This window comes from Necator americanus, chromosome I (assembly GCF_031761385.1).
Source record: "Necator americanus strain Aroian chromosome I, whole genome shotgun sequence".
Lineage (NCBI taxonomy): Eukaryota > Metazoa > Nematoda > Chromadorea > Rhabditida > Ancylostomatidae > Necator > Necator americanus.
This window is the reverse complement of record NC_087371.1, coordinates 10,605,908-10,631,611: the sequence shown is the minus strand read 5'-3', so window position 1 is coordinate 10,631,611 and position 25,704 is coordinate 10,605,908. Positions and strand designations below refer to the sequence as shown.

General features: G+C 41.0%; 1 protein-coding gene across 3 annotated transcripts; it reads left to right on the top strand.

Moving 5' to 3' along the window:
• Positions 1-2,312: 2,312 nt before the first annotated feature.
• Positions 2,313-25,071, top strand: RB195_005099 (uncharacterized protein; the record flags this gene model as incomplete). 3 transcript variants are annotated; one of them, XM_013442699.2, is made up of 14 exons in its annotated part: positions 2,313-2,372; positions 12,124-12,220; positions 12,336-12,511; positions 13,036-13,121; positions 21,182-21,377; positions 21,471-21,644; positions 21,708-21,905; positions 22,252-22,442; positions 22,509-22,731; positions 22,852-23,003; positions 23,103-23,274; positions 23,345-23,478; positions 24,596-24,840; positions 24,899-25,071. In XM_013442699.2, the coding sequence occupies 14 exons, from the start codon at positions 2,313-2,315 to the stop codon at positions 25,069-25,071; spliced, it is 2,277 nt and encodes a 758-aa protein (XP_013298153.2). The 3 variants fall into 3 exon arrangements, with proteins under 3 accessions (XP_013298153.2, XP_064034519.1, XP_064034518.1); XM_064177393.1 differs by lacking the exons at positions 2,313-2,372; positions 12,124-12,220; positions 12,336-12,511; ... (2 more) ...; positions 21,471-21,644; positions 21,708-21,905 and having other exon boundaries at positions 22,279-22,442; XM_064177394.1 differs by lacking the exons at positions 2,313-2,372; positions 21,708-21,905; positions 22,252-22,442; ... (4 more) ...; positions 24,596-24,840; positions 24,899-25,071 and adding an exon at positions 11,194-11,271 and having other exon boundaries at positions 21,182-21,662.
• Between the last annotated feature and the right edge of the window lie 633 nt (positions 25,072-25,704).

The window sequence follows — 25,704 nt, the reverse complement described above, 5'->3', positions numbered from 1 at the left end:
CGATGCGGGGCTCGAACCCGCGACAGCCAGATTAAGAGTCTGGTGCTCTACCGACTGAGCTAACCGGGCTTGAGGTAGTAAAACAGTGGCATCTCAAAGAGCGTTTCTGGATTCCTTTCCCAAGAATTCCGGCAATCCAGTTGCAAAGAATAGTGCTCCTACAAAAGGAAAGCCCGATGCGGGGCTCGAACCCGCGACAGCCAGATTAAGAGTCTGGTGCTCTGCCGACTGAGCTAACCGGGTTTGCCAGAAGGAAATAGTGGTGTCTCAAAGAGCGTTTCTGGATTCTTTTCCCAAGAATTCCGGCAATCCAGTTGCAAAGAATAGTGCTCCTACAAAAGGAAAGCCCGATGCGGGGCTCGAACCCGCGACAGCCAGATTAAGAGTCTGGTGCTCTACCGACTGAGCTAACCGGGCTTGAGGTAATAAAACAGTGGCATCTCAAAGAGCGTTTCTGGATTCTTTTCCCAAGAATTCCGGCAATCCAGTTGCAAAGAATAGTGCTCCTACAAAAGGAAAGCCCGATGCGGGGCTCGAACCCGCGACAGCCAGATTAAGAGTCTGGTGCTCTGCCGACTGAGCTAACCGGGTTTGCCAGAAGGAAATAGTGGTGTCTCAAAGAGCGTTTCTGGATTCTTTTCCCAAGAATTCCGGCAATCCAGTTGCAAAGAATAGTGCTCCTACAAAAGGTAAGCCCGATGCGGGGCTCGAACCCGCGACAGCCAGATTAAGAGTCTGGTGCTCTACCGACTGAGCTAACCGGGCTTGCCAGAAGGAAATAGTGGTGTCTCAAAGAGCGTTTCTGGATTCTTTTCCCAAGAATTCCGGCAATCCAGTTGCAAAGAATAGTGCTCCTACAAAAGGTAAGCCCGATGCGGGGCTCGAACCCGCGACAGCCAGATTAAGAGTCTGGTGCTCTACCGACTGAGCTAACCGGGCTTGCCAGAAGGAAATAGTGGTGTCTCAAAGAGCGTTTCTGGATTCTTTTCCCAAGAATTCCGGCAATCCAGTTGCAAAGAATAGTGCTCCTACAAAAGGTAAGCCCGATGCGGGGCTCGAACCCGCGACAGCCAGATTAAGAGTCTGGTGCTCTACCGACTGAGCTAACCGGGCTTGCCAGAAGGAAATAGTGGTGTCTCAAAGAGCGTTTCTGGATTCTTTTCCCAAGAATTCCGGCGATCCAGTTGCAAAGAATAGTGCTCCTACAAAAGGTAAGCCCGATGCGGGGCTCGAACCCGCGACAGCCAGATTAAGAGTCTGGTGCTCTACCGACTGAGCTAACCGGGCTTGCCAGAAGGAAATAGTGGTGTCTCAAAGAGCGTTTCTGGATTCTTTTCCCAAGAATTCCGGCAATCCAGTTGCAAAGAATAGTGCTCCTACAAAAGGTAAGCCCGATGCGGGGCTCGAACCCGCGACAGCCAGATTAAGAGTCTGGTGCTCTACCGACTGAGCTAACCGGGCTTGAGATAGTAAAATACTGGCATCTCAAAGAGCGTTTCTGGATTCTTCTCTCATGAATTATTACCAGTATTCTAGTTGCAAAGAATACTCCGCCTAAACAATGAATAGGGTCCTGAAAGAGTAGTCCACCTGCAAAAGGAGGAAGAAGTGTCATAGATGACGACGGTTTCCTACGTCGACTTCAGATGTAACCCGCCACCCTTGCGTACGTCCAGCATCCGATTACGAATGCGGTAGAAGACGTAGAATAGTGTCTCTGCGGCAGCCTGTTCAAGTGAAACCAGTGAATAGGCTTCTTAGGGGACCGGAACGTGTACATAGAAGAGCGTTCTAACTTACCTCATAGAAACTGAAGCTTTTTCCGCGCGGTTTTTTACGACGATTAGAATAACATGAGCGGAATCATATCTACCACGTGTATTTTCCGTTTATTTGTGGGCAGCTCGTCATAATCTTGATGTGTTGCCTTTAATTACATGTTTCTCTTGCATAGAGCAGCCGAAAGAACAGTTTCCGTGCAGGAAAACAACGGTATATACCTGTTCACACTTCTGCGAATTTATTCCGTCACACGGATTTTACTTCCATCTGTCTCGAGTCCTTCAAAGTTCTTCTTAAACATACGATTAGTTATTCTTTTATTTTCTTTGAACACTCTATGCTTGATTTGACTTCCTTGTGTTATACATTTATGTGGACCATGCTTCTGACAGCTGCGGCAACTACTTTCATTCGGTTTCTTTTGAACTGACTTTAGTCTAGGTTCTGCTATGATTCTATAGGGAACAATTTGCTCAGTCGTAGTAGTTTTGTCAACTCATCAAATTCATTGGAAGATACTTCTAGATAAAATGGCTGTCACATCGTTCAATTTCGATGATGAAATGATTGCGGGTGTTGGTACAGCTTTGGTAAGTTCTTAAATAATTTATGTAATATTTATTTATAGAGTTTACTATGTTCCAAGGAAATATTGATGTCAAATTTACTGGTTCAGATTGGCATCTTGGGTTATCTGGTGAGCTTAACACTGTTGGTCCTAATTTATAATTCGCACGTTTTTCATAATTCTTTTGGTTATTTGTGTATTTCACGTTTGATTGCACATATCGGAGTCTACAGATTTGATATATACTGCGCTGCACCAACCTTAATATTGTGAGATTTATTATAAGGAAAGATATATTATTTGCATATCCCATGGTTTAATATTCTAATATTTCAGAAAACTTGACGAATCCACTGCTAGCTCATATTTTGGTGCTCGTTTAGGACAAATATCTAACATTTTCTGGTATGCTTCTCTATATAGCTTACTCCAAATAGCTATAAACCGACTTGTTAGTGTTACGTCACCGTTTTTATACAGGTAAGCTAATTTAAAGGAATTGATTATCGACACTGCGTACGTGTCACGTTGTCAGGTGGCTAGTAGGAAGAATCGATCGGTAAGGCCGTTTTCTAAATCGATTTTTCTTGGGAACAATTCCGAAAATTGGGCACAATTGTCAATTTCGTATGCTGCCTTTAGAGACGATTGATAAGAGCTCTTGATAATTTGCATTTTTACCTATTCCTGATACTCCTGTTTACGATGATAAGGAGGAAGTGTCCTTTAAGAGACGAATTTTCTAGAGAAACTTCTATAAATGTGTTGTATTTTAAATACTTATTATCTTGTAAATAAGAGTCAAAACTTTCTGTTCCTCGACTACTTTTCCTTGGTCTTTCTACCGTTTACAGGTGGTAAAATAACGTTACCGTTACGATGAAAATGTATTAGGAAAACGGAGTTTTTCCCCAATCAAATGGATTTCATGAGATTTGTGCTTACTATTTAACAGCTAGCAGAAAACAGTATTGGAATACCTTTCAACGATTTGGTTATAAATTTCAAAACAGTCCGTTGCCAGAGCCTTTATGCCTGACATTTGAGTAGTCGAAATCCACTTCAAGTTCCTTGAAGTTATTTTTCCAACTAATCAACGGATCCGAGTGTCGGAGACTTGGATGGTAGTCGGTGGTTTGATGTTAGTAGTAGATAGTTGCCAATGGATTTCCATCATGCAGGCCTCATGTTCACGTTTTTTTTTAATTTTAAAATTGGTCTTGGCTTAGAACTACGTGCAAATCAGACTCATTTCACGATGCAATTTTTCAACTGAACTCTACTTGGATTTCCTCGGGACATATCTAAAAATTTCTCAATACCGTAGCAGGTTCTTTGTCCTCTTTTATAAGAATTCATTCTATACTTGGCTTTGTTTCTAAGATCAGTGCTCATCTTTGATTCCGGTTTTTTTTTTGTAGTGGAGATACCTAGAGTGTGTAGGATACTGGCGGCTTTGAATTGGGAGATTTCTATTTATTATTTATCATTTCAGCAAAGTTTTTTTCGAATCAAAACTTAATTTATTTCATTGCTTTCTTCTGGATCCTCTCCATTGTTCAGTGTATCCCTTTTTCATGGGGTATGACCGTTACTTTAAATAAATAGAAGTGCAAAAAAGAAAGAAATGCGAACGCTTGTAGAGGAATGCGGTTACGTATTTTCTGTTTCACAATTCATTTTTGTTAATGATCGTGCCTAATTTTTTTCGAAATACTAACTTCGCATGGCTTTATTCAGCCATAGAGTGCGGAGAGTTTATGACCCTTTATCAGGATATTGGATTTTCTGTTTCTCTTATAATTATTGTAATTGTCATTGATACCACTACGTTTTTCCTTATTCGGAGACGTATGAAGGTGAGGATATCGGAATGTGAAATAGATATGGTTAGCTATGTTACAAATACGAAGGTGAGAAGAGGAAATCGTTGTGCACGCGCGTATGCGCAGCGAGCTCCATGAACGGCGTGAGGAAAAATTGAAGTGACAGGAACCTTTATTTGCCTGACGTTTCGGCTTTTTCGCCGTCTTCAGAGGCCTAAATAGAGGCCAGTTGCAAAGAAGAGTCCGCCCACAAAAGGTAAGCCCGATGCGGGGCTCGAACCCGCGACAGCCAGATTAAGAGTCTGGTGCTCTACCGACTGAGCTAACCGGGCTTGAGGTAGTAAAACAGTGGCATCTCAAAGAGCGTTTCTGGATTCTTTTCCCAAGAATTCCGGCAATCCAGTTGCAAAGAAGAGTCCGCCCACAAAAGGTAAGCCCGATGCGGGGCTCGAACCCGCGACAGCCAGATTAAGAGTCTGGTGCTCTACCGACTGAGCTAACCGGGCTTGAGGTAATAAAACAGTGGCATCTCAAAGAGCGTTTCTGGATTCTTTTCCCAAGAATTCCGGCAATCCAGTTGCAAAGAAGAGTCCGCCCACAAAAGGTAAGCCCGATGCGGGGCTCGAACCCGCGACAGCCAGATTAAGAGTCTGGTGCTCTACCGACTGAGCTAACCGGGCTTGAGGTAATAAAACAGTGGCATCTCAAAGAGCGTTTCTGGATTCTTTTCCCAAGAATTCCGGCAATCCAGTTGCAAAGAAGAGTCCGCCCACAAAAGGTAAGCCCGATGCGGTGCTCGAACCCGCGACAGCCAGATTAAGAGTCTGGTGCTCTACCGACTGAGCTAACCGGGCTTGGCAGAAGGAAATAGTGGCATTTCAAAGAGCGTTTCTGGATTCCTTTCCCAAGAATTCCGGCAATCCAGTTGCAAAGAAGAGTCCGCCCACAAAAGCTAAGCCCGATGCGGGGCTCGAACCCGCGACAGCCAGATTAAGAGTCTGGTGCTCTACCGACTGAGCTAACCGGGCTTGGCAGAAGGAAATAGTGGCATCTCAAAGAGCGTTTCTGGATTCCTTTCCCAAGAATTCCGGCAATCCAGTTGCAAAGAAGAGTCCGCCCACAAAAGCTAAGCCCGATGCGGGGCTCGAACCCGCGACAGCCAGATTAAGAGTCTGGTGCTCTACCGACTGAGCTAACCGGGCTTGGCAGAAGGAAATAGTGGCATCTCAAAGAGCGTTTCTGGATTCCTTTCCCAAGAATTCCGGCAATCCAGTTGCAAAGAAGAGTCCGCCCACAAAAGCTAAGCCCGATGCGGGGCTCGAACCCGCGACAGCCAGATTAAGAGTCTGGTGCTCTACCGACTGAGCTAACCGGGCTTGAGGTAATAAAACAGTGGCATCTCAAAGAGCGTTTCTGGATTCTTTTCCCAAGAATTCCGGCAATCCAGTTGCAAAGAAGAGTCCGCCCACAAAAGGTAAGCCCGATGCGGGGCTCGAACCCGCGACAGCCAGATTAAGAGTCTGGTGCTCTACCGACTGAGCTAACCGGGCTTGAGGTAGTAAAACAGTGGCATCTCAAAGAGCGTTTCTGGATTCTTTTCCCAAGAATTCCGGCAATCCAGTTGCAAAGAAGAGTCCGCCCACAAAAGGAAGCCCGATGCGGGGCTCGAACCCGGGACAGCCAGATTAAGAGTCTGGTGCTCTACCGACTGAGCTAACCGGGCTTGGCAGAAGGAAATAGTGGCATCTCAAAGAGCGTTTCTGGATTCCTTTCCCAAGAATTCCGGCAATCCAGTTGCAAAGAAGAGTCCGCCCACAAAAGCTAAGCCCGATGCGGGGCTCGAACCCGCGACAGCCAGATTAAGAGTCTGGTGCTCTACCGACTGAGCTAACCGGGCTTGAGGTAATAAAACAGTGGCATCTCAAAGAGCGTTTCTGGATTCTTTTCCCAAGAATTCCGGCAATCCAGTTGCAAAGAAGAGTCCGCCCACAAAAGGTAAGCCCGATGCGGGGCTCGAACCCGCGACAGCCAGATTAAGAGTCTGGTGCTCTACCGACTGAGCTAACCGGGCTTGAGGTAGTAAAACAGTGGCATCTCAAAGAGCGTTTCTGGATTCTTTTCCCAAGAATTCCGGCAATCCAGTTGCAAAGAAGAGTCCGCCCACAAAAGGTAAGCCCGATGCGGGGCTCGAACCCGGGACAGCCAGATTAAGAGTCTGGTGCTCTACCGACTGAGCTAACCGGGCTTGGCAGAAGGAAATAGTGGCATCTCAAAGAGCGTTTCTGGATTCCTTTCCCAAGAATTCCGGCAATCCAGTTGCAAGGAAGAGTCCGCCCACAAAAGCTAAGCCCGATGCGGTGCTCGAACCCGCGACAGCCAGATTAAGAGTCTGGTGCTCTACCGACTGAGCTAACCGGGCTTGGCAGAAAGAAATAGTGGCATTTCAAAGAGCGTTTCTGGATTCCTTTCCCAAGAATTCCGGCAATCCAGTTGCAAAGAAGAGTCCGCCCACAAAAGCTAAGCCCGATGCGGGGCTCGAACCCGCGACAGCCAGATTAAGAGTCTGGTGCTCTACCGACTGAGCTAACCGGGCTTGGCAGAAGGAAATAGTGGCATCTCAAAGAGCGTTTCTGGATTCCTTTCCCAAGAATTCCGGCAATCCAGTTGCAAAGAAGAGTCCGCCCACAAAAGCTAAGCCCGATGCGGGGCTCGAACCCGCGACAGCCAGATTAAGAGTCTGGTGCTCTACCGACTGAGCTAACCGGGCTTGAGGTAATAAAACAGTGGCATCTCAAAGAGCGTTTCTGGATTCTTTTCCCAAGAATTCCGGCAATCCAGTTGCAAAGAAGAGTCCGCCCACAAAAGGTAAGCCCGATGCGGGGCTCGAACCCGCGACAGCCAGATTAAGAGTCTGGTGCTCTACCGACTGAGCTAACCGGGCTTGGCAGAAGGAAATAGTGGCATTTCAAAGAGCGTTTCTGGATTCCTTTCCCAAGAATTCCGGCAATCCAGTTGCAAAGAAGAGTCCGCCCACAAAAGCTAAGCCCGATGCGGGGCTCGAACCCGCGACAGCCAGATTAAGAGTCTGGTGCTCTACCGACTGAGCTAACCGGGCTTGAGGTAATAAAACAGTGGCATCTCAAAGAGCGTTTCTGGATTCCTTTCCCAAGAATTCCGGCAATCCAGTTGCAAAGAAGAGTCCGCCCACAAAAGCTAAGCCCGATGCGGGGCTCGAACCCGCGACAGCCAGATTAAGAGTCTGGTGCTCTACCGACTGAGCTAACCGGGCTTGAGGTAATAAAACAATGGCATCTCAAAGAGCGTTTCTGGATTCTTTTCCCAAGAATTCCGGCAATCCAGTTGCAAAGAAGAGTCCGCCCACAAAAGGTAAGCCCGATGCGGGGCTCGAACCCGCGACAGCCAGATTAAGAGTCTGGTGCTCTACCGACTGAGCTAACCGGGCTTGAGGTAATAAAACAGTGGCATCTCAAAGAGCGTTTCTGGATTCCTTTCCCAAGAATTCCGGCAATCCAGTTGCAAAGAAGAGTCCGCCCACAAAAGCTAAGCCCGATGCGGGGCTCGAACCCGCGACAGCCAGATTAAGAGTCTGGTGCTCTACCGACTGAGCTAACCGGGCTTGGCAGAAGGAAATAGTGGCATCTCAAAGAGCGTTTCTGGATTCCTTTCCCAAGAATTCCGGCAATCCAGTTGCAAGGAAGAGTCCGCCCACAAAAGCTAAGCCCGATGCGGGGCTCGAACCCGCGACAGCCAGATTAAGAGTCTGGTGCTCTACCGACTGAGCTAACCGGGCTTGGCAGAAGGAAATAGTGGCATCTCAAAGAGCGTTTCTCTATTCTTTTCCCAAGAATACAAGCAATCCAGTATTCTAGTTCCATTTTCACCTTGAAAGAGTGTTGTACAATTTCCTTTCATAGAAGTAATTTTGCACTAATGATGTTAATGTCACTGATGGAGTTATCTGTATACGTCCTTTTTTTTTTTGTAATCTGTGTACAACATTAGTGTCCTGTATCTAAAGAAAATTCCGCACACTTTGATAGTTGCTTAAGCCTTAACCATCTTTCGTAGTTAATTGAAATAACATGATATGAGGTTGGACCGGCGAGGTCTTTCGTTCTAGGTCCACCTACCTCTTTCACCGGCAATTTCACCCGTCGCTATTCGTCCCGTCGATGTTTGGTTGTCTTTGCATTCAAGGACTCGTCGTCAATTGTGTGGTCCGTTCAAGGTAAGTGGCCGCTGCTGACAACTCGTGTCATTCATGCACGTCAATTTGTTCGTTCATCCGACTTTCTTTTCTTGTTCACTTCATTCATACGAAATATGCACAACTTCCTAAAACCGCTTTTGCTATCTTGACTTTCCCGAAAAAGGTTCTTTGCTGAAGAAATCCTTCGCTTTTCTTATCCCAACAGCATTTCTTATTTGTTGACGCTTTGCAATGCACAACTCTCCATTGTTCCTGAACACTCTTGACCCGTCGTCACTCATTTCGGCAGCGCTGGCGTTCCCTTAGCACCCTCTCTCTAACAAAGTATGCGGGACATCTCTTCCGTAGCACTTTGTGTTGGCTCTAGTAAAGGCAATGCTTGTAAGTTTCCGTTCACATTCTGTTTCAACATTTCTGTTCCAAATTTGGAGCGCTTTTTCTTACTTCTTTCAAAAAAAATTTATGCTGTGTAACTATGGACAATCAGTTTTTCTGTGATCCATGTAAAATTTGGAACCTGACTCAAGGATTAATTCATTTTTGCTGTTCATTTTAGAAAATTGATAGAATTTTCAGCATGCTACCCTCATCATGCAAAAATACTAAATTTACTGGAAGTTACGTTCTCGAATTCGGGGCTCAAGATCCAAAAAAATTGGAAAAATTTTACATAAGAACCTAAATGAAACAAATTAAACTCGTATTCACTACTATCACTGCGTTGCTGTTTCCACTATGAGGAAAAATTTTTCGCTTTTTAACTTTTTTTTAGTTCGAAATTTTTCGTCCTATCTCAAGTCGATAATATCATAGACGTAAAACTTGAAGATTGTTTTCATTCATGATTCAAACAAATGAAAAATACGTTAAACTGTTAAGAAGAGCTTCGAACTGTAGAATATTTTTTGTGCATGCGGGAAATTGTACTAAAGCCAAGGTCAATTGAGATCAAGGGCATTCCGATTTTATTGGGCTCTGAAGAGAAGAAAACAAAAAAAACGGACATGAAATATAAAATAAAACAAATTTTGCATGCATGTAGCAATCTCCGCTGTTGAATTCACGCTGGATTTGTCTCGAATACACATACACATCACCGTCCAATCGTGCTTAATTGTTTTGAGGACGTGTCTCATTGTGCTAACTCAATTCTGTTGAGCCTCCTCCCATCACCCTAGCTACTGGGCCTCAATTGCTTGTCCCATTTGCATAGTCATCCATAAATAGTGGGTTCCTAATCAGACGACACGCCTCTACAATATAACACATAACCGTCAGTTTTATGAATCTTCCTCAGTCGCACGCGCTCAATCACTCTGCAGTTCAGTCACTCTGAGTATCGTGAAAAATATGTTTTCATCCACACGTCTTAATTTATTACTCTCATTAATAATTAATATATTATGTGTGAGAAATGGTTATAATTGCTTCAAGACGCTTTTTACGTCCCATACTACTCTGTCACACTATTACATAGCCAGTTGAGCAAGTCAGAACTGCGCTAAATCGTCCATTTCCGGCCACATCAACAACGATTTGACTAGCATCTCGTAGCAACATTTTCATATATGTAGAATTCGTTCAGAAAACAAATATGGGCACGGTGCGGAGCCTTTTTGTGGGCGAAACGCTCCAGAGCACTGTTGACAGACAGTGTTGGACGATTCGCACCGTCTTCCTACCGAAGTGACCTTGGCGCATTTGAATCTCGTTGTGCTATGTCGAGGCTAGAGGGTGCGAAATTCTCCTCGAGACAAGCGCTCCGTTTACGAATTTTTTCATGATAGAGAAATATTCTAGTTGTTTTCATCATATAAATATATCTCTATCCTATGGGACAGATGGACGGTATATTCTGTTTCTATTTATCTACATTTGTCTCCATTTGTCCATATTTTATTTATTACTTCATTTTTATTTTTTTACTTCTTCAAACCTCTAATAAGGCTCTTTTTTCTCTCAAACAGAATTTTAATTCGCATCGAGATTTTGGTGTTACTTATTACTTGTTGAACACTTCTTTCTAATTCTTAGTATCAAAAATAAGTATCATATTCTTTAATAACAACTAGATTTAATTACATTAAAAAGCCCCAACTCAATTAATCTAACCAATAATCTTAGAATAGTATGATGAAAATAAAACCAGATAATTAAATTAACAGTAAACATGCAACTTAAGCCTGACGATTAATTGAAATAGAGGAAATTTTTCACTTTTTCGGATAATATTCAAAAAATAATTTGTCTTGCCTTGAATATTTCAAAATCCATACTTCATTTAAAAATAACACCACTAAGTGAACTAAAAATTTTTCCTCCTAACGAGTTGCACCTAATATTGCTGCTACTTCATTTATTTACTGGGGAACGCATGTTTCTGAAATCAAGGACCGTCTTCAGATTGCATTAGCGTTTGGGATTTTTTTCTATAAAAAAGCGGAAAATTCCAATTGTTAACATTTAATCGGCGGAAGATATCAGTTAAGATCTGGAGACCACGAGAACATTCCCCATTCTCCTTTAACCCCATGACCAATGCTATTTTCCCCTTCATTCCTTCTTTCGCTCGAGCAGCCGTCTATCCGTGAAATCTGCGATTCTCTGTCGGCACGGGCCACATTTCCTGCTCTTTGTCATCGCTATTCATGAGCGACGACGGGTAGAGATGCTGCCAATCTCGTCGTTGTCAACACCGCCCTTTGACGACATCTTGCACAGCCAGCTGGTCACACTTATTACGCAATATTGCACTAGTACAAGCTAAGTGCAAATAACTAGCGCATATGCATACGAAATCGGATCCTTCTGAAAGTCCTCCAGAAGAGGGACGAGGAGGAGGAGGAGGAGTGCGGTGGTGGTCGGTCAGCTGTGCGCTCCGCCTGCTGCTAATCCCTGCCATCGGCCATCGCCACACAGATGGACGTTGGCGATTAGAAGAATGAGATCTTCAAATTTCGTATCATTATCATCGACTATTTCCGTCTAAACTCCACCACTACCTAAACTTCTGCACGATGTTATGAATTCCACAGTCTCTTTTCCTTTCTGGGGAATTCTCTTTCAGTTTTCTCTTATTTTTTTAGGACTGCTCATTCCCACCTTTCTTACTTCACTTTAAAATGAGAGATTTGTGGATCTATACGAGATTCTGATGAATGAACCTCTCAACTCACTCTTCTGCCCTCTCTTCTCACCTGCCCAGATTAACTCTATGAATATTCAATCCACTACTACTAATACGCATCGGATTACCACATAACCACGGCTATGGACAAGGACGGTGACGACACCCGCTGAGGTCTTTTGCTGAATCTTCTTGCAGCTTGCATTATGAGCAAGGAAGTATTGTATCTTAGATTTTTTGTTCTTTTTTCTTTTCAGTATCACTTGTAACAGCATACACTAATCTATATCACCGCAAATTTTAGAATTTCTAGTGTGACCCGTTTTACAAATATCAGACAGAGATATTGGTCAAGATTCAGGAGATTGATGTGTTTAGAGAAGGCGGACACAATGAGAAATGCCTCACACTCATGCTATCAAATAGCTTTGCCCTCTCTTAGGCTGAGTTCCTTGAAGATGGCTGAAAATTCCAAAATATTTTCTCGACATCTTTCGTCTCTTTGTTTTTCTTTTTCATGCGCGCAAATTTACGTGTATATTTAGATTAGCAGATAAATCTTATATTCACTGTAGGTTTCTCTTTCCAGAACCGTATCAAACTCCGAACACAAAGGTTTTACTATGGTCAGCTGGAAATGAAACGACCTAAGCTGAAAACACGGCGACGAGAGTTCGGTGGCGCAGGTGAGCAAAACGATTTGTTTACGAGTTTTTCTGCATGATTTCACAGATTGCTCTGCATTAAGCAGCCCTTTTCTGGCACTCGGTCACTCCAAAATCCTCCGAATAATCGTTTTAGAATCTCCGCTCAAGGACCGCTATAACGCATGGAACCCGGATTGGCATAAACTGCTCATAGTTGCCGGTTTAGCCGCGATTCCATACATTCCGTCACTCGACGGTGATTTTGTTTTTGACGACTCGGCTACCATCCTCAACAATCCCATTGTTACTGGAAAAAGCCAATTGAAGCAGGTTTGTTCAGGATTCCTAGTTCTAAACCGGATTTTCTGGTAGGATGCGCTGCTTTATGTTTATCACCAAGAAATTATTGGAGAAAGAGGAAAGTATGACAAAGAAGGGGATTGAGTGAAAGGGCTGGGATATTGTTGCTCTTTTTTTTGTACAACATATTGACACACATGAGTTCTATGTCATCAAGAGTTTTTTCTTGATGGAATATACTAAAATTTGTGGACGCTTTAACAACAAAGAAATTTGCATCCTGGCTGTTAGCGAAAGATTTTCAGATTAACACTAACCCTTATTTTTTGACTTTTTTATTCTTTAACAACTTACTCCACCCAGTAGCAGTTTTGTTTGTTTTCTTTTCTAAATAAGCCCAACAACGATAATGTTTTGCTTTCTGGGAACCCTAAATGGGCCAAAAAAAGTAAAAAGAATGACCATTTCCTCTGATTAACTTGTTCTACTTATTTCGACTGATCTTTGATCTTCATCAATAAAAAACACTTTTCAAAAAATTCTCATTATTCCAGGTTTTCGTCACTGACTACTGGGGATATCCTATAGCGTCACCACATAGTCATAAAAGCTACCGTCCAATAACAACGTTGACATTTTGGTGGGATTTTCTAACCAACTTATTTTTCGTTCGTTTATGTATTCGGTTTCGCTTCATTTATATTTTTATTTTTCCATCTTTATTGTGAGCAAAGTCTTCTACCGCTCCAAACTTTATTACATTTCTTCGTTTGAATCGTGACAAAGCCTTCCGCGTTGTTTCCAGATTACCGTATCTCAAAAAAAGCTAGGGTTTTTCTGGTTTTTTTTTATATTATTATTTTATATTATATTTTTTTATTTTTTTTATATTATATTTATACTGTTGTTAATTTATTTGTATTTTCCAATTGACCCATCTCTCATTTGTTTACTCATCCACACATTCACTGTTGAATTCACTTAATCGTTCATCCTTTCCTGTACTTGCACATATACATACATACATACATATGTATGTATAGTCATTCGGTGCAACATTCGTTCATTCATTCAATATTTGCTCATTCATTCATCCATTAATTCGCCCACCACCCCAATACTCATTTATTTATCCACTTACTCTCTCATTCTTACGTTGGTCCATTTGTCTCAAAAAAAGAAAAGATAAACCAAAATTTAGTGATGACACAACTTTTGAACTGAAAAAGTATGTAATGTCCCTTCTCGAAATATTCGTGAAATACTGCAGGATATAGAAGGAAAAACTAATAGATATCTTATATAAAAAAAAGGAATAAAAAGAAAAATATGGCTGCTAAATGCATTCAAATTCTGGATCTTGAAGGAGTCTGCACTGTTCTGCCTATTTCGTCATAGAGAAGAATTTGAAGTAGGATTTAATTCCCAATATGCGAGTAAAGGATCGCTAAAAATATCATATTCTAGAGGTGACATAAGTTAAGCTGTATATTATGTTTACTCTCTTATTTAGTACGTAAATACGCTACGCACCATGGCTACAGTATCCCAAAGGGCGTTATTATTCGGAAGCATTTTATGTCTCGCATCGCAAATTGTCCGGGAGGAGACGAGTTTTTGGCTGCAATCCAGAATGTCGTTTGCAGAGTGCAATGCAACAATGGCTCTCATTTTACGAAAAGAAACTTTAACTGCTCCATGGGTTCGAAAAATTTCCCTCCGTATTGTATGTTTTGGACGCAATTACAGATTACTTCAGAAAAGTTCTGCGCGCGCTGTCTTCTTAGCTAATTGCGCGTGAACTCGTCCTCTCCAAAAATTACCAAACGCATGAATCGCTGCGATGGCGAGTTTTTCATTTGCGAGGACGTTTTTAATAGGCCACTAAAGGCGTCTGTGACGGCGCAGTTTCAAATTGGATATGTGACGAGTTTAATTTTGGCGATTGAGGCGTTTGGAGGATTCAATTTTCCTCGCATTCGTTTGGCATCTCAGGAAACGTTCGTTAAAATTGCCTACCGGAACCATATGACACGGCACTTGGAAGGGAAATTTTCTTGGAATTCAATTGAAAATCTTTTGGTAGCACTCCGTTAAACATTACTACTTTAATTCGGAAAAAAAATCCTTCAAAAAGACCTCTGAAAGAAGGATTGGAGAACAGAAAAACGTCGTGGCAACAAATTTGAGGTAGCTTTTCAATATCATTTTGCCTTTCCTGAATCACAAATCGCCACGAGGATATTTTTCGTCGCTGATGAGCGTGTTTCCGCCTCATTGCTCACGCCCAATGGCGGTAGAAATGGACGACATATGAAAAGACAAGCAGAACGCAGAAGTGGAGGTCTTGCAAAGCGTGACGATCTAACATCCCCTCCCCAGTAATCATAGAAGAACTTTCCAGAAGAAAAATTCTCTTGATGACAACTCTATCCATCTCTTCATTACTCCTTTTCTGTAACACATTGTAGGAGCTGGAAGAATTCTCAGGAATTTCCGCAACAAAAAATTCCACATATTTCAAACATCAAACACACTTTAAGGTTTCTGAATGGAAAGAGATTGAAGGAAGTGTGAGTCCAGAAAAATATTTGAACAGCTTTCAATGTTTCCACGAAAAAAAAAAGTTTGTTCTCTTCTCAAATCTATCCGCAGCTTCAAAATCGAGACAAGAGTCTCCAGCGACTACGGCGTTGGAATCGGCTTTCTGTCGGAAATGGCTTAAGTCTCAAGAGAATGCTTGTCAACGGCTAATTTGCTGACAGCAGGAATCCAGAAAACGTTCCCTGGCATCCAGACCTTACTGAATAGACATGAATGATCGATCAAACAGTTGCTGTCACTAAATAATGGCCAACCTTACCCAAAACTACTAGAAAAATATTTCTTTCCACCATGCAATAACATTTGTAAGGAAACGAGTCTATTTTTCTTACTCCTCCTGACGAGGATAAACGTGTTACAGTAGAAAAATTTTAGGTTTTTTTTTTGTTGTTCCTGCTGGACCACAAAGTAGACGCTCCCTTCTGCCCCTGGCTAACATGATACCAATTAGTCCGTCCTTCTATCCACCGTAATCCTGCTAAATTTCTGCAAATATCGATTAGACGGGAAAATCGGAGACAAAAATCCGCACTTCACCTTCTGATCCTTCCTTAAAATTTTCGAAATCAACTATTTGAAAACTTGTCCTTTTCGTAAGGGGCAAATATACATACTAATGCGTATGGAGTCAGAAGAGTAAAAGGTTTCTGACTACGAACATCGGAGCTCAAATCCGTATAAATAAATAACTTGGACCTAACCAAAAAAAATGAAATGGTAAGTCAAACGTCAAATATAAATCAGAAATAAATCCTTAAACTAGCATAAGTATTGCCTCAAACGAATTCTTTTTAATGCTTACCAAATTTTTGAAGGTAATTAAGGTAACCAAGAAATCATTTCTACTATGACTTTTGGCTTAATAACGATGATAGGCGAACACAGAACCATCTAATCATTTTTGATAGGTTTCTTTCTTTTATATCCGGAACCAAATCTTTATGTACGGATAAGAACAACCCAATCTCCAACTTATACGCCACAAAACTTATTCCTAATACGGTTTTCACCGTTTCTAATTTATCCATTCTGTGTCACTCAAAGAAAAAGGATAAAAATGAGTAAATCTGAGGAATTTGAAGGTCTGTACCGTACTGGAGTGGGGTTCAATAATGAAATATTGGAACAGGGTCACAGTGAAATGCCTAGTGTGGTACATTCTCCTGTTGATCCGTTGAACATTCATTTCCATTCAATTAGGTGCCAAGCTCTTCCTGCTAATGACGATCCATGGATTACGATGCCAATTACATATATTGCAATTCCTTGCGCATCCAATAATGTACTACTGGCCTCATTTCGGCTGCTTGCAAACAGCAAACACTTGAGATGCGCGCACTACGCTGATCTCGATAATTTGATGATCCAGAAAGTACAAAAAAGAAGGGAACTAATGGTTCGTCTCCGGAACCCCGAGACTCACCAGTCTCGCCTATTGATCCAGCCAATCAGCGCGTCGTGCTGATTGCTTGAGTTTCAAATTTCGCCCTGCGTGCTCTTAAGCGCTTGGCTGCCGTTGTCGTGCTTAATCGGCATTTAGCGCCTTTGCGCTCTATTTGCACAGATGATTTATGATCCCAAAAGCAGGCATGGAGATCGAACTGGGTCGCATATGGAAATGAGACCATCACTCATAGTCTGTCATACCACACACTAAGGGGTCACCAGGGGATTTTTGTCAGCTGATGCGTCATGGATTGAACATGAACAAACGGCACTGGAATGGAGAGGGTAGAGGCTCGTTACGACACTAAATTAATTTCAAAGTAGTTTGAAGTTAAAATTGTTGAAATTGTTTAAAAAAGCAGACGGGAAACTTCCACAGCACCTTCTTTACAGACTGGTTACTTAACGATGACTCTGTTTCATGTTGCAACTCAAAGGAGTATTTCAACTCTTGAAACGATTTGTTGGATTTATTTTCCTTAAATTAACATTTTTCGACCTCTCCATTTTGCGATTTTTCTAGATATTACAATTAGGCGACATTACGGTAGATTTACTAAAGTAGCAGATATGAAGTGTAAATTGATTCGAGTACAGAATTATTTATTACTTAATATTCAATATTCTATTACTTTATTTATATTTTATTATTTGTAAGGTCCAGAATTATTTAGATTGTATCCAACGAGTACATACTAAATGGATAGTTTACACCTTTCTTAAAATCGATAAAGAACTCCAAGAACACAACATTTGCTTCTAGTTACTGTAGACAAGCGAGAAAGGTGTCTATTGATCGGTATGAGGTGCTAGAGTAGCCGCTTGACAAAAAAAAACCCTTTTTTCCCGCTTGCAAACTTTTTTTTTCAACCAAATCATTGATTTAAAAAACCTTGAAAATCATATCATGATTTAAAAAAAGTGAATGACTAGGAAAAACAGGAAGAATGATAAGAAAAATTTAACCTGGTTGCGAAATTTAAACAAAAAATCATCCATAGTGTACATTTTTTCCTTTTTCTCTGCAAATGATTCATTCTCCATCGGGACCGCTAATGGTAGAATCACGATTTTACGGAGGTCCATGACTTCAAGGAGGTCTATGATTTCACGGTTTCTCATACCATTACGTCCTTCACATCCATCACACTACCTCAACCCCATATTCGTTGTGACAAGCACGACGGGGCCTTGGCGCCTTCGAGACCAGCACATGTCCTTCAGCACACATCAAAGCAGATGTTATTTGTACCGTAAATCATAAGCGTTCGTTCAAATTTAATCACCATCATAAATATTCATATTTATTGTGCTTTATTGTACTGCTTATACATCACATAATAGATGTTCGGCGGATGACAAAAAAAGCAGCATCTAGACTAATTTCAGTAATAATTCATGGTCGTTAACATGTCCGTATTTGCGGAATATCTCCTAGAGATTTGAAGTCACTGAGCTCGGATCGCATTCTCTTATTTGTGCACTTAAATAGAAGCATCTATGCAAATTGCCGACGTACAAGTAATTCGATTCGCACATATGTACATCAGCAGAGAAATTAATCCCCAAGGAATTTCGTGTCGGATGCGTTGAACGCCGAAAGGGCATCATTGCGAAACGGGACCCACTGGTACATATTTGAATTAGTCGCTCGTTATGAGGAATTTCCTGGAAACTTCTAGAAATCGTGACTAAAACTCTTCACCAAATCATTCATCGCTATAAATTAAAAAAAGAAGTATAAGAGTTGTTTGCTTCATATTTCATATTTTATCTATAGTCTATATTTATTATTTAGTATTTTTATTATTTATTATTTATTTTATATTTTATATTTCATTTATATTTCGTGTTTATTCTTATATTTTAATACTTTTATTACTATTATTAGTCATACTCTGGCGAATTTTCGCCAACTATAAATGCGGATCAAAAGAGTTTAATCTTAAAACATTGTTTAGTTTGAAAAGGACAAAATTGCAGAGAGAATAGAATGCTTCCCTTTCTACAATCCTTGCTCCGAGAAATAATGACAGAAAATTCTTCAAAGAAAATGAAAACGGTACATTTCCACGTAATTTTAGTCAACAAATTTGTGACACAATCGAGCTAAAAAAAGAGCTGAAGCAAGGTGGAAGTGCACAAAGCGTTGCGCTTGAGGTGAGACCTTGGCTAGTTCCACTCAGAGTCCAGAGATGAGCAAAGGTCCCACTGCGTTACTTCGAGCGCAGCCGTTTACGCAATCTTACCAAGTTTCAAGTTGTTTTGACAAGAAAGGGAGTAAATCGCTCAAAGATACGTCAAATCCCGGGCGGCGGGGACTTTATCCAGAAAAATTAGGAATCAATTGTAGATGAGAATACTGCTTGGAAACCAAAAAGAAATATTTGATGGAAAATACGAATACGAATACTTTTGCTACAATTGTATCCAAGCATACGTGAAAAAATTAATGTATCTTGACATGACAAGCATGAATGTGTGCACAATTCAAAAAAAAGATATAGCGCTTTCATTCTTCAGATTTTCATTGTTTTTTTTTTCAAAAACAGTACAACTTGCACTTTCTTCTATGTATCCTTTAGAAAAACTTCACATGTTTCTTTTAAAAAAAATAACATGGTGGTAAGAGAAAAAAATGTGCAAAATTAATAAGAAAAAAAGAACAAATAATTGACATAAAAATAACACACATCGTCGACGTCACGTAACAGTTTTTATAGATTATTTAAAGATTGTTGCTTGGATATGTGTATATTTATCGGTTTGAGGGAAAAACAGTATGGGTCCCATCGTTATCGTTAACATGAGTTGTTCATGTCAAATTTTCGTAATGATGCTTCGTCCGAAACTTCTCACGTTTAGTAACGACGTGAATCTTCATATCTGTGGAAAACTTCAAAATAATAAAATATGAAAAAATATGGAAGACACATAAAAGATAGAAAAAAGTTTATTTGGGAACAATAACAACAATTTAATCGATAATGCATTCACCACTCTTTTTTGCAACTTTTTTCCCAATTCGAACCTTAGATTATTCCGGAAGTTTTTCTCTTCAAATGCTCAGTTGACATCCAAAAGATCGAATTATTGATTGAAAGTCGATCGACTGGATTTCCTGTCTTCAGACCTCATCGTTCTATTGAAAAGCGAAAAAAAAAAGAGAAAGAAGAAAAGAGCCCTAAATCCCTCGCTCCACTTGACCCGCACCTCCATACCAACCACAGTGATAAACATTCTCCACAAATGTACTCAGTAATTAATTACACTCAATGTTCTGCGCAGATTGTTCAGTGTTGCGCATCCTATAGAGAAACTCGTCCGTAAGTAGACATAATCACTCGAGCATCTGTCGCTTGCGCTTCCACTGTACGTTCGTGTGGTAAACGGACAATTAGCACCTTGGCGGGGGCTAATTGTACATCCCATAATCCCGAATAATCCTTAGATGGTCGACGATGGCTCGATACGATGAGGCCTTCTTAACGGGGAAGTATGAGAAGGAATGAAGAGCCTTTTTCGAGTATAAAAATAAAAATGTGTTCTTAAAATGAGGAAAAAATTAACATGAAATAAAATAAAAGATTGAATTCAAAGTGACTTCAAAAATCTGTATAAAAAAGTAACTTTTAGTTTTCAATTTAAAAAATGATTGGTGAACTTCCAAATGAATTTCCTCAAAAATCCAGCTGCATTTGTATTGTAAAGGAAATTTTTTAAGAATTGACTAAAAAATTGAAAATAAGTTATTATAAGCTTATAAAAATGCTATATAAAAGCAATCAAACTTTTTTTTAAAATTGGTGTTTTGAATTGTTCTCTGCTCAGATCCTCCTTTCAAAAAAAAACTAGGATGAAAGATGTGAGATTTAAAATTATATTTTCGCAAAAATTTTCAGATAAAAGAGGAACGAAACGGTTGAAACTTGACTATGATGAGAAGTTTACCAAGAAGGTTGTATTTGTAGCAGTTCTAGCCCTGGATAAGCTTCTAGTGAAGGACAAATCCTTTACTCCGTCGTTGCATTTCTTTCTGTAATAAAAGACCAAGGAAGTGTCTGGCGTAATCAATCCGTTTGGGTTTCGCCCACACGTCGATTTTAATTCAGAATCGTATGAAATTTACAAACATATATGCATATGGTCTAAATAGTGACCTACGGAGGCTAGCCGATGTGTTACGTCAGTGTTTTTATCCTCCCAGACAAGTCTGGTACCAATTCATCGACCCTGCAGGGATGAAAGGTAGGTTTGGTTCGCACTAGTGCGGATTTGAACCTCCGATCAACCATGTTGCAGCCACAGCGGAACCTCTCACCCACTCCGCTACAACTCTCATATTAGGACCGTACGCTGCACGAGTCAAATTCCTACCTTCACTTAATTCAAGTTCATGACAATCCACAACATTCGAGTGAAAACATGAAATCACCGAAAGTTTCTCACATAAATTCTGTAGATGACAATAGTTACTTTGCTATCGAGGTCACAACAGAAACAGTCATCTTACCGAAGGATACGGTACATCTGGAAGTCCGCAATAAACTATCTATTTAGTTTTCCCTGCTTCAAAGTACGATGCTGGACTGTTTTAGCGTATGATCAGCAACTCCGTTTGTGCATATGAATATGTAATACCTATTTCAGGCTAAACTACTGTCTCTACGGTGAATGGACGCTACCGTACCACCTGGTCAACATCGCCTTACACGTTTTAGCATCGTTGCTAGTCTTCCAATTTGTCAGAGGGTTACGGAGCACCAGCATAGATAGCCAAGTCATCTGGGATGATGCTTTCGTTGCTGCTTCGTTGTTTGCTACTCACCCTGTTCATACTGAAGCGGTAAGCGAGCGACTGACGTGTTGCGGCGACAATACGCCACAACGGAACGCAGCACGCAACACGCCACAGCAAAAACGAAACCGTTCATTGCAGGTGGCGAACATCTCCGGTCGAGCAGAGTTATTGATGAGCGTTTTTGCGTTAACTGCACTTATTCACTATCATCACTGCATCCGAACCGATAACATCACCCTATGCAATGCAGCAGCATATGCTGCTATGGTGCTGCTGTCGGTATTCAGCAAGGAGCAAGGAATTACCGTATTGGTACGAATTCGGGAGTAGTTTTGCTTTGTTAAGTGAAATTTCTCATAGAAACGTCGGTTGCAGCCAGTTTCCCTGTTTCTGGACATCCTACACACACTGCGTCGGGAACAGCACTACAAGGCCGCAATTTCTCGATCTGTGCTACTCATCGTTTCTACATCACTACTAATACTAATACGTCTCTATATTAATAATTTCACTGCACCAAAATTTACGGAGTTGGACAATCCAGCAGCGTTTGTAAAGGATCCGTTTTTTAAGGTGAGTACATGTAGATCCAGTTGGTGTTTTTCACGTACAACCAACCAGATGAGCACAAAATTTCTATTTTGGCTTTAAAAAAACCAAAAATTTTGAAACAGCGCAGGAATTCCTACGAAATGATGAAAAAAAATCCTCGAAAAAATACTGTTAGCGATAGAAAGAAAATGGCAGGAGAAGTCATACGATCATGGACTTAGATCGTATGTAAGGTCACCTCACATAATCCGGGATTAACCCTTTAGATTAGATTTTTTCGACGGATATTTCGAAAAATTGGGATAAGGATTAATGCAAATATTTGTGATCTGGTTTTGCGGTATATTTTGATCCAAAAATGATTTAGCTAGCCTCCTACTCCCACATCTGGTTAATGAATCTTCGCCTCCTCTTGCTACCGTACTCACTCTGCTTCGACTACAGTATGGGCTGTGTGCCACCAATTGTGCAATGGACTGATTATCATATTCTATGTCTTCCTACGGTAGCACTTTTGCTAGTAGTTGTTCCTTATGCACTCTATAAATTCAAAAACAGGTACGATTTGGTCACTTTGTCCCAAAAATGACGCATGGACATAAATCAATAGTATACCTCATGCAGATGGTGCGTTTTTGGCGCTGTCTTCGCTGTTGTTGCATTCCTACCAGCCAGCAATCTACTGGTTACTGTTGGTTTTACGGTGGCCGAAAGAGTACTGTATCTGCCTTCAGTTGGTCTATGTATCATGGTTGGAGTGCTGTCTGAACGTGCGCTTCGGTACTCCCGCAACATGGACAAAATTGCCATAGCAGTGGTTGCCATCGCTATGACAATGACATATCAGGTAAATGTCACATGGTCTCATAATTGTTATGTTGAAAATACATAATAAAATATAAAAATACATAATAGAAGTTTTAAATGAATAAAAACATTACAAAAATATATCGCGCTGTCTTTCCAGAGATCCGAGGAATGGCATAGCGAGTTAGATCTCTACACCAGCGGCCTTAAAGTATGCCCACAAAATGCTAAGATACATTATAATCTGGGGAAGGTCCTGAGCAGAATTGGTAATGTTGAAGCGGCAGAGCATAATTACTGGAATGCCCTACGGTGACCTTTTTTCTCTTCATTCATTTAATTTTTCAATTTCTTTTTGATCCAAATTGGAACCTTATATTTCCTCTATAACAAAAAATATACTGAATTCAGATTAAATCCTAACTATGAACATGCTATGAACAATCTGGCGAATATTCTGGAAGCAAAGGGTTATAGCCAGGACGCTGAACGATTGCTCAGGAAAGCTCTACGTAGTAGACCCACGTTCGCCGTAGCTTGGATGAATCTTGGTATCACGTTGATGAACCAACATAAGTATGAGGTACAGGAAAAGAGAATGAAGCGTATTTCTCTGGGAAAAAAATCAATTGTTTGAAAATGGAAATTTTCAGGATTCACTACAAGCATACCAGAAATCGTTACGATTACGACCAACAAGTGCCGACTGCCTATTCAATCTTGGAAATCTTTTCCAGAAAATGGGAAAACCATTGAATGCTTTAGATGCGTGGAAAAATGCAACTAGGTGTGCTCCCGAAGACTTTTCTATTTTTTTAATGTTTTTTTTGTTGATTAATAAGTAGAAATGTTCTGGTTTGAAATGATAGAGTGGAAATTTTGGAAGTCATCGGAAGGAAAATAGAAAAAAAACCTGGATTCATTGTGTAAAAGTAGGAAAATCAGATGAGAAAATCAGAAAATGAAAGATACACAATTTAGCACAATGCGAACATAGCCAAAAATAAGTGAATTGACCTCATATACAACATTTTTTGTGAATTTCAATTCGAGAATTAAAAGGCGTTTTCAAACCAACCAATCAACTTTTTCTACGTTTTCAAACCTTGTGATTTTAAATCATTCTCCTTGCTTCTTTCTTTCAAATCAGACCACCACTAGACATTCTAGGTGATTTCTTTTTCACTTTTCCATCACTTTCTTTTTTTACGACCTTCAATTTTTCCCTTTGAAAATATGAGTGTATTTATTTACTAGAAATACGAGTATATTTAAATAGAAAATATTGCGAAATGAGCATTAAAATATTACAAAAATAAAAGAATGTGTACGTAAATAAAAAACAATATAAAAATAAAGGAATGTGTACGTAAATGAAAAACAATATAATAATACATAAATGAAAATGTTATTGAGTATAACAACAGTCCGCTCGTGATTGGTGCAAGCATTGTGGGTGGAGCGAACTGCAAATCTCGGCACAGATAGTCGGGAACACGGAATCACTTGCTGTACTATTAATGCATTATGTCATGACGATAGTCGTGACAAAATTTGACTCGAGATCGGAATCTGTGGTCAGTTCAGAACGAAATGAAGCGCGCTGCAACTACGTAAGCGGTTGCGCTCGAAGCGGTGCGGTGGAACGTAGCGGTTAGGGTTTAGCGATGACCCCTGCTCCCACCGTTCCTTGCTGCGGTTCGCGATGGTCCCAACTCAATCCCAACCGCTATCTCTACCCCGACGCCTCGAGCACAACCGCTTACGCAAGTGCATCGTGCTTAATGTCGTTTCGACTCTACTATAGACATTGTACCGACCAAACGACATCCTCTTCAGACTGTATCGAAAACCTCTCCCTCATTCCATAGGAAATCTTAATTGACTCCTCATTATCTTTCCAGGCTCGATCCTACCCACACCCACGCTTTAACCAACATGTTTGTGGTTCTGGACGAGTTGAATCAATGCGATGAAGTCTTAGAAATAGCAAGAAATATTCCCGATTCCACTATCAACAATGTGGCCTCCATTGCCTTCCAAATCGGTACCTGTCTTGGGAAGAACGGGAAATTCTTAGAAGCGGAGCGTCGTCTGAAGGCAGCGCTACGACTCAACCCACAAAATGCAATGTATCATGCAAATTTGGGTGAGTTTACCATAACCATGTAAGTTTGTTTGACTAGCTTACAAACACCGTGTTGAAGGTGTACTGTATCAACGATGGGCACGTTATGAGCAAGCCGAGAACTCGTACCGCAACGCATTGGCTCTCGGTGACGATCCGGGATTGATTCTATGGAATCTGAGGATAGTACAGGAGAAATTGAACAGGACAAGGATCGAGGTGGAGCGGCACTCTAGGCTTTTCGATCTCTGAAGATGTAGTTGTATGCTGCGCCAGAATTCTGCCCAGAAGAAAAAAGGAGCTTTGAATCTGCCTACACTTTGATCTGATAGCGTAATCCCACAATGATCCAAAGAGTTTCTTTGGAAAGCGACCCCGTGATTATTCCCCTTCTCCTTTCTTGTTCTTGCTCATACTGTACAATTTCTATCATAGCTCATCTCTCTGTAATATTACCGGTAATTCTAAGAAAATCATGACTATGCGATGTATTTATTGATGCTTTATAATTTATTTGTTGAGTTTCCTTAGTAAATAACGTGAAATACGGTTCAGATTTCTAGTTTAGATATAGTAATAGCAGCGTATGATCTCTGGTATTCTATAGTCGGGTCAAAACGACAAGAAGCACGGTGCGATTGCGTAAGCAGTTGCGCTCGAAGCGGTGCGGTGGAGCGGAGCGGTTAGGATCGAGTGCCTCTGCTGTCACCACTCGTTGTTGCAGTTCGTGATGGTCCCAAGCCGACTCTAACCGCTATCTCCACCGCGCAGCTTAGAGCGCAGCCGCTTGCGCAACAGCACCGTGTTTCATGTCGTTTTAACCCGACTGTAGCAATTTCCACTAGATTTTGTGTAATTGCACTCAATGATTCATAAAATAAAAAC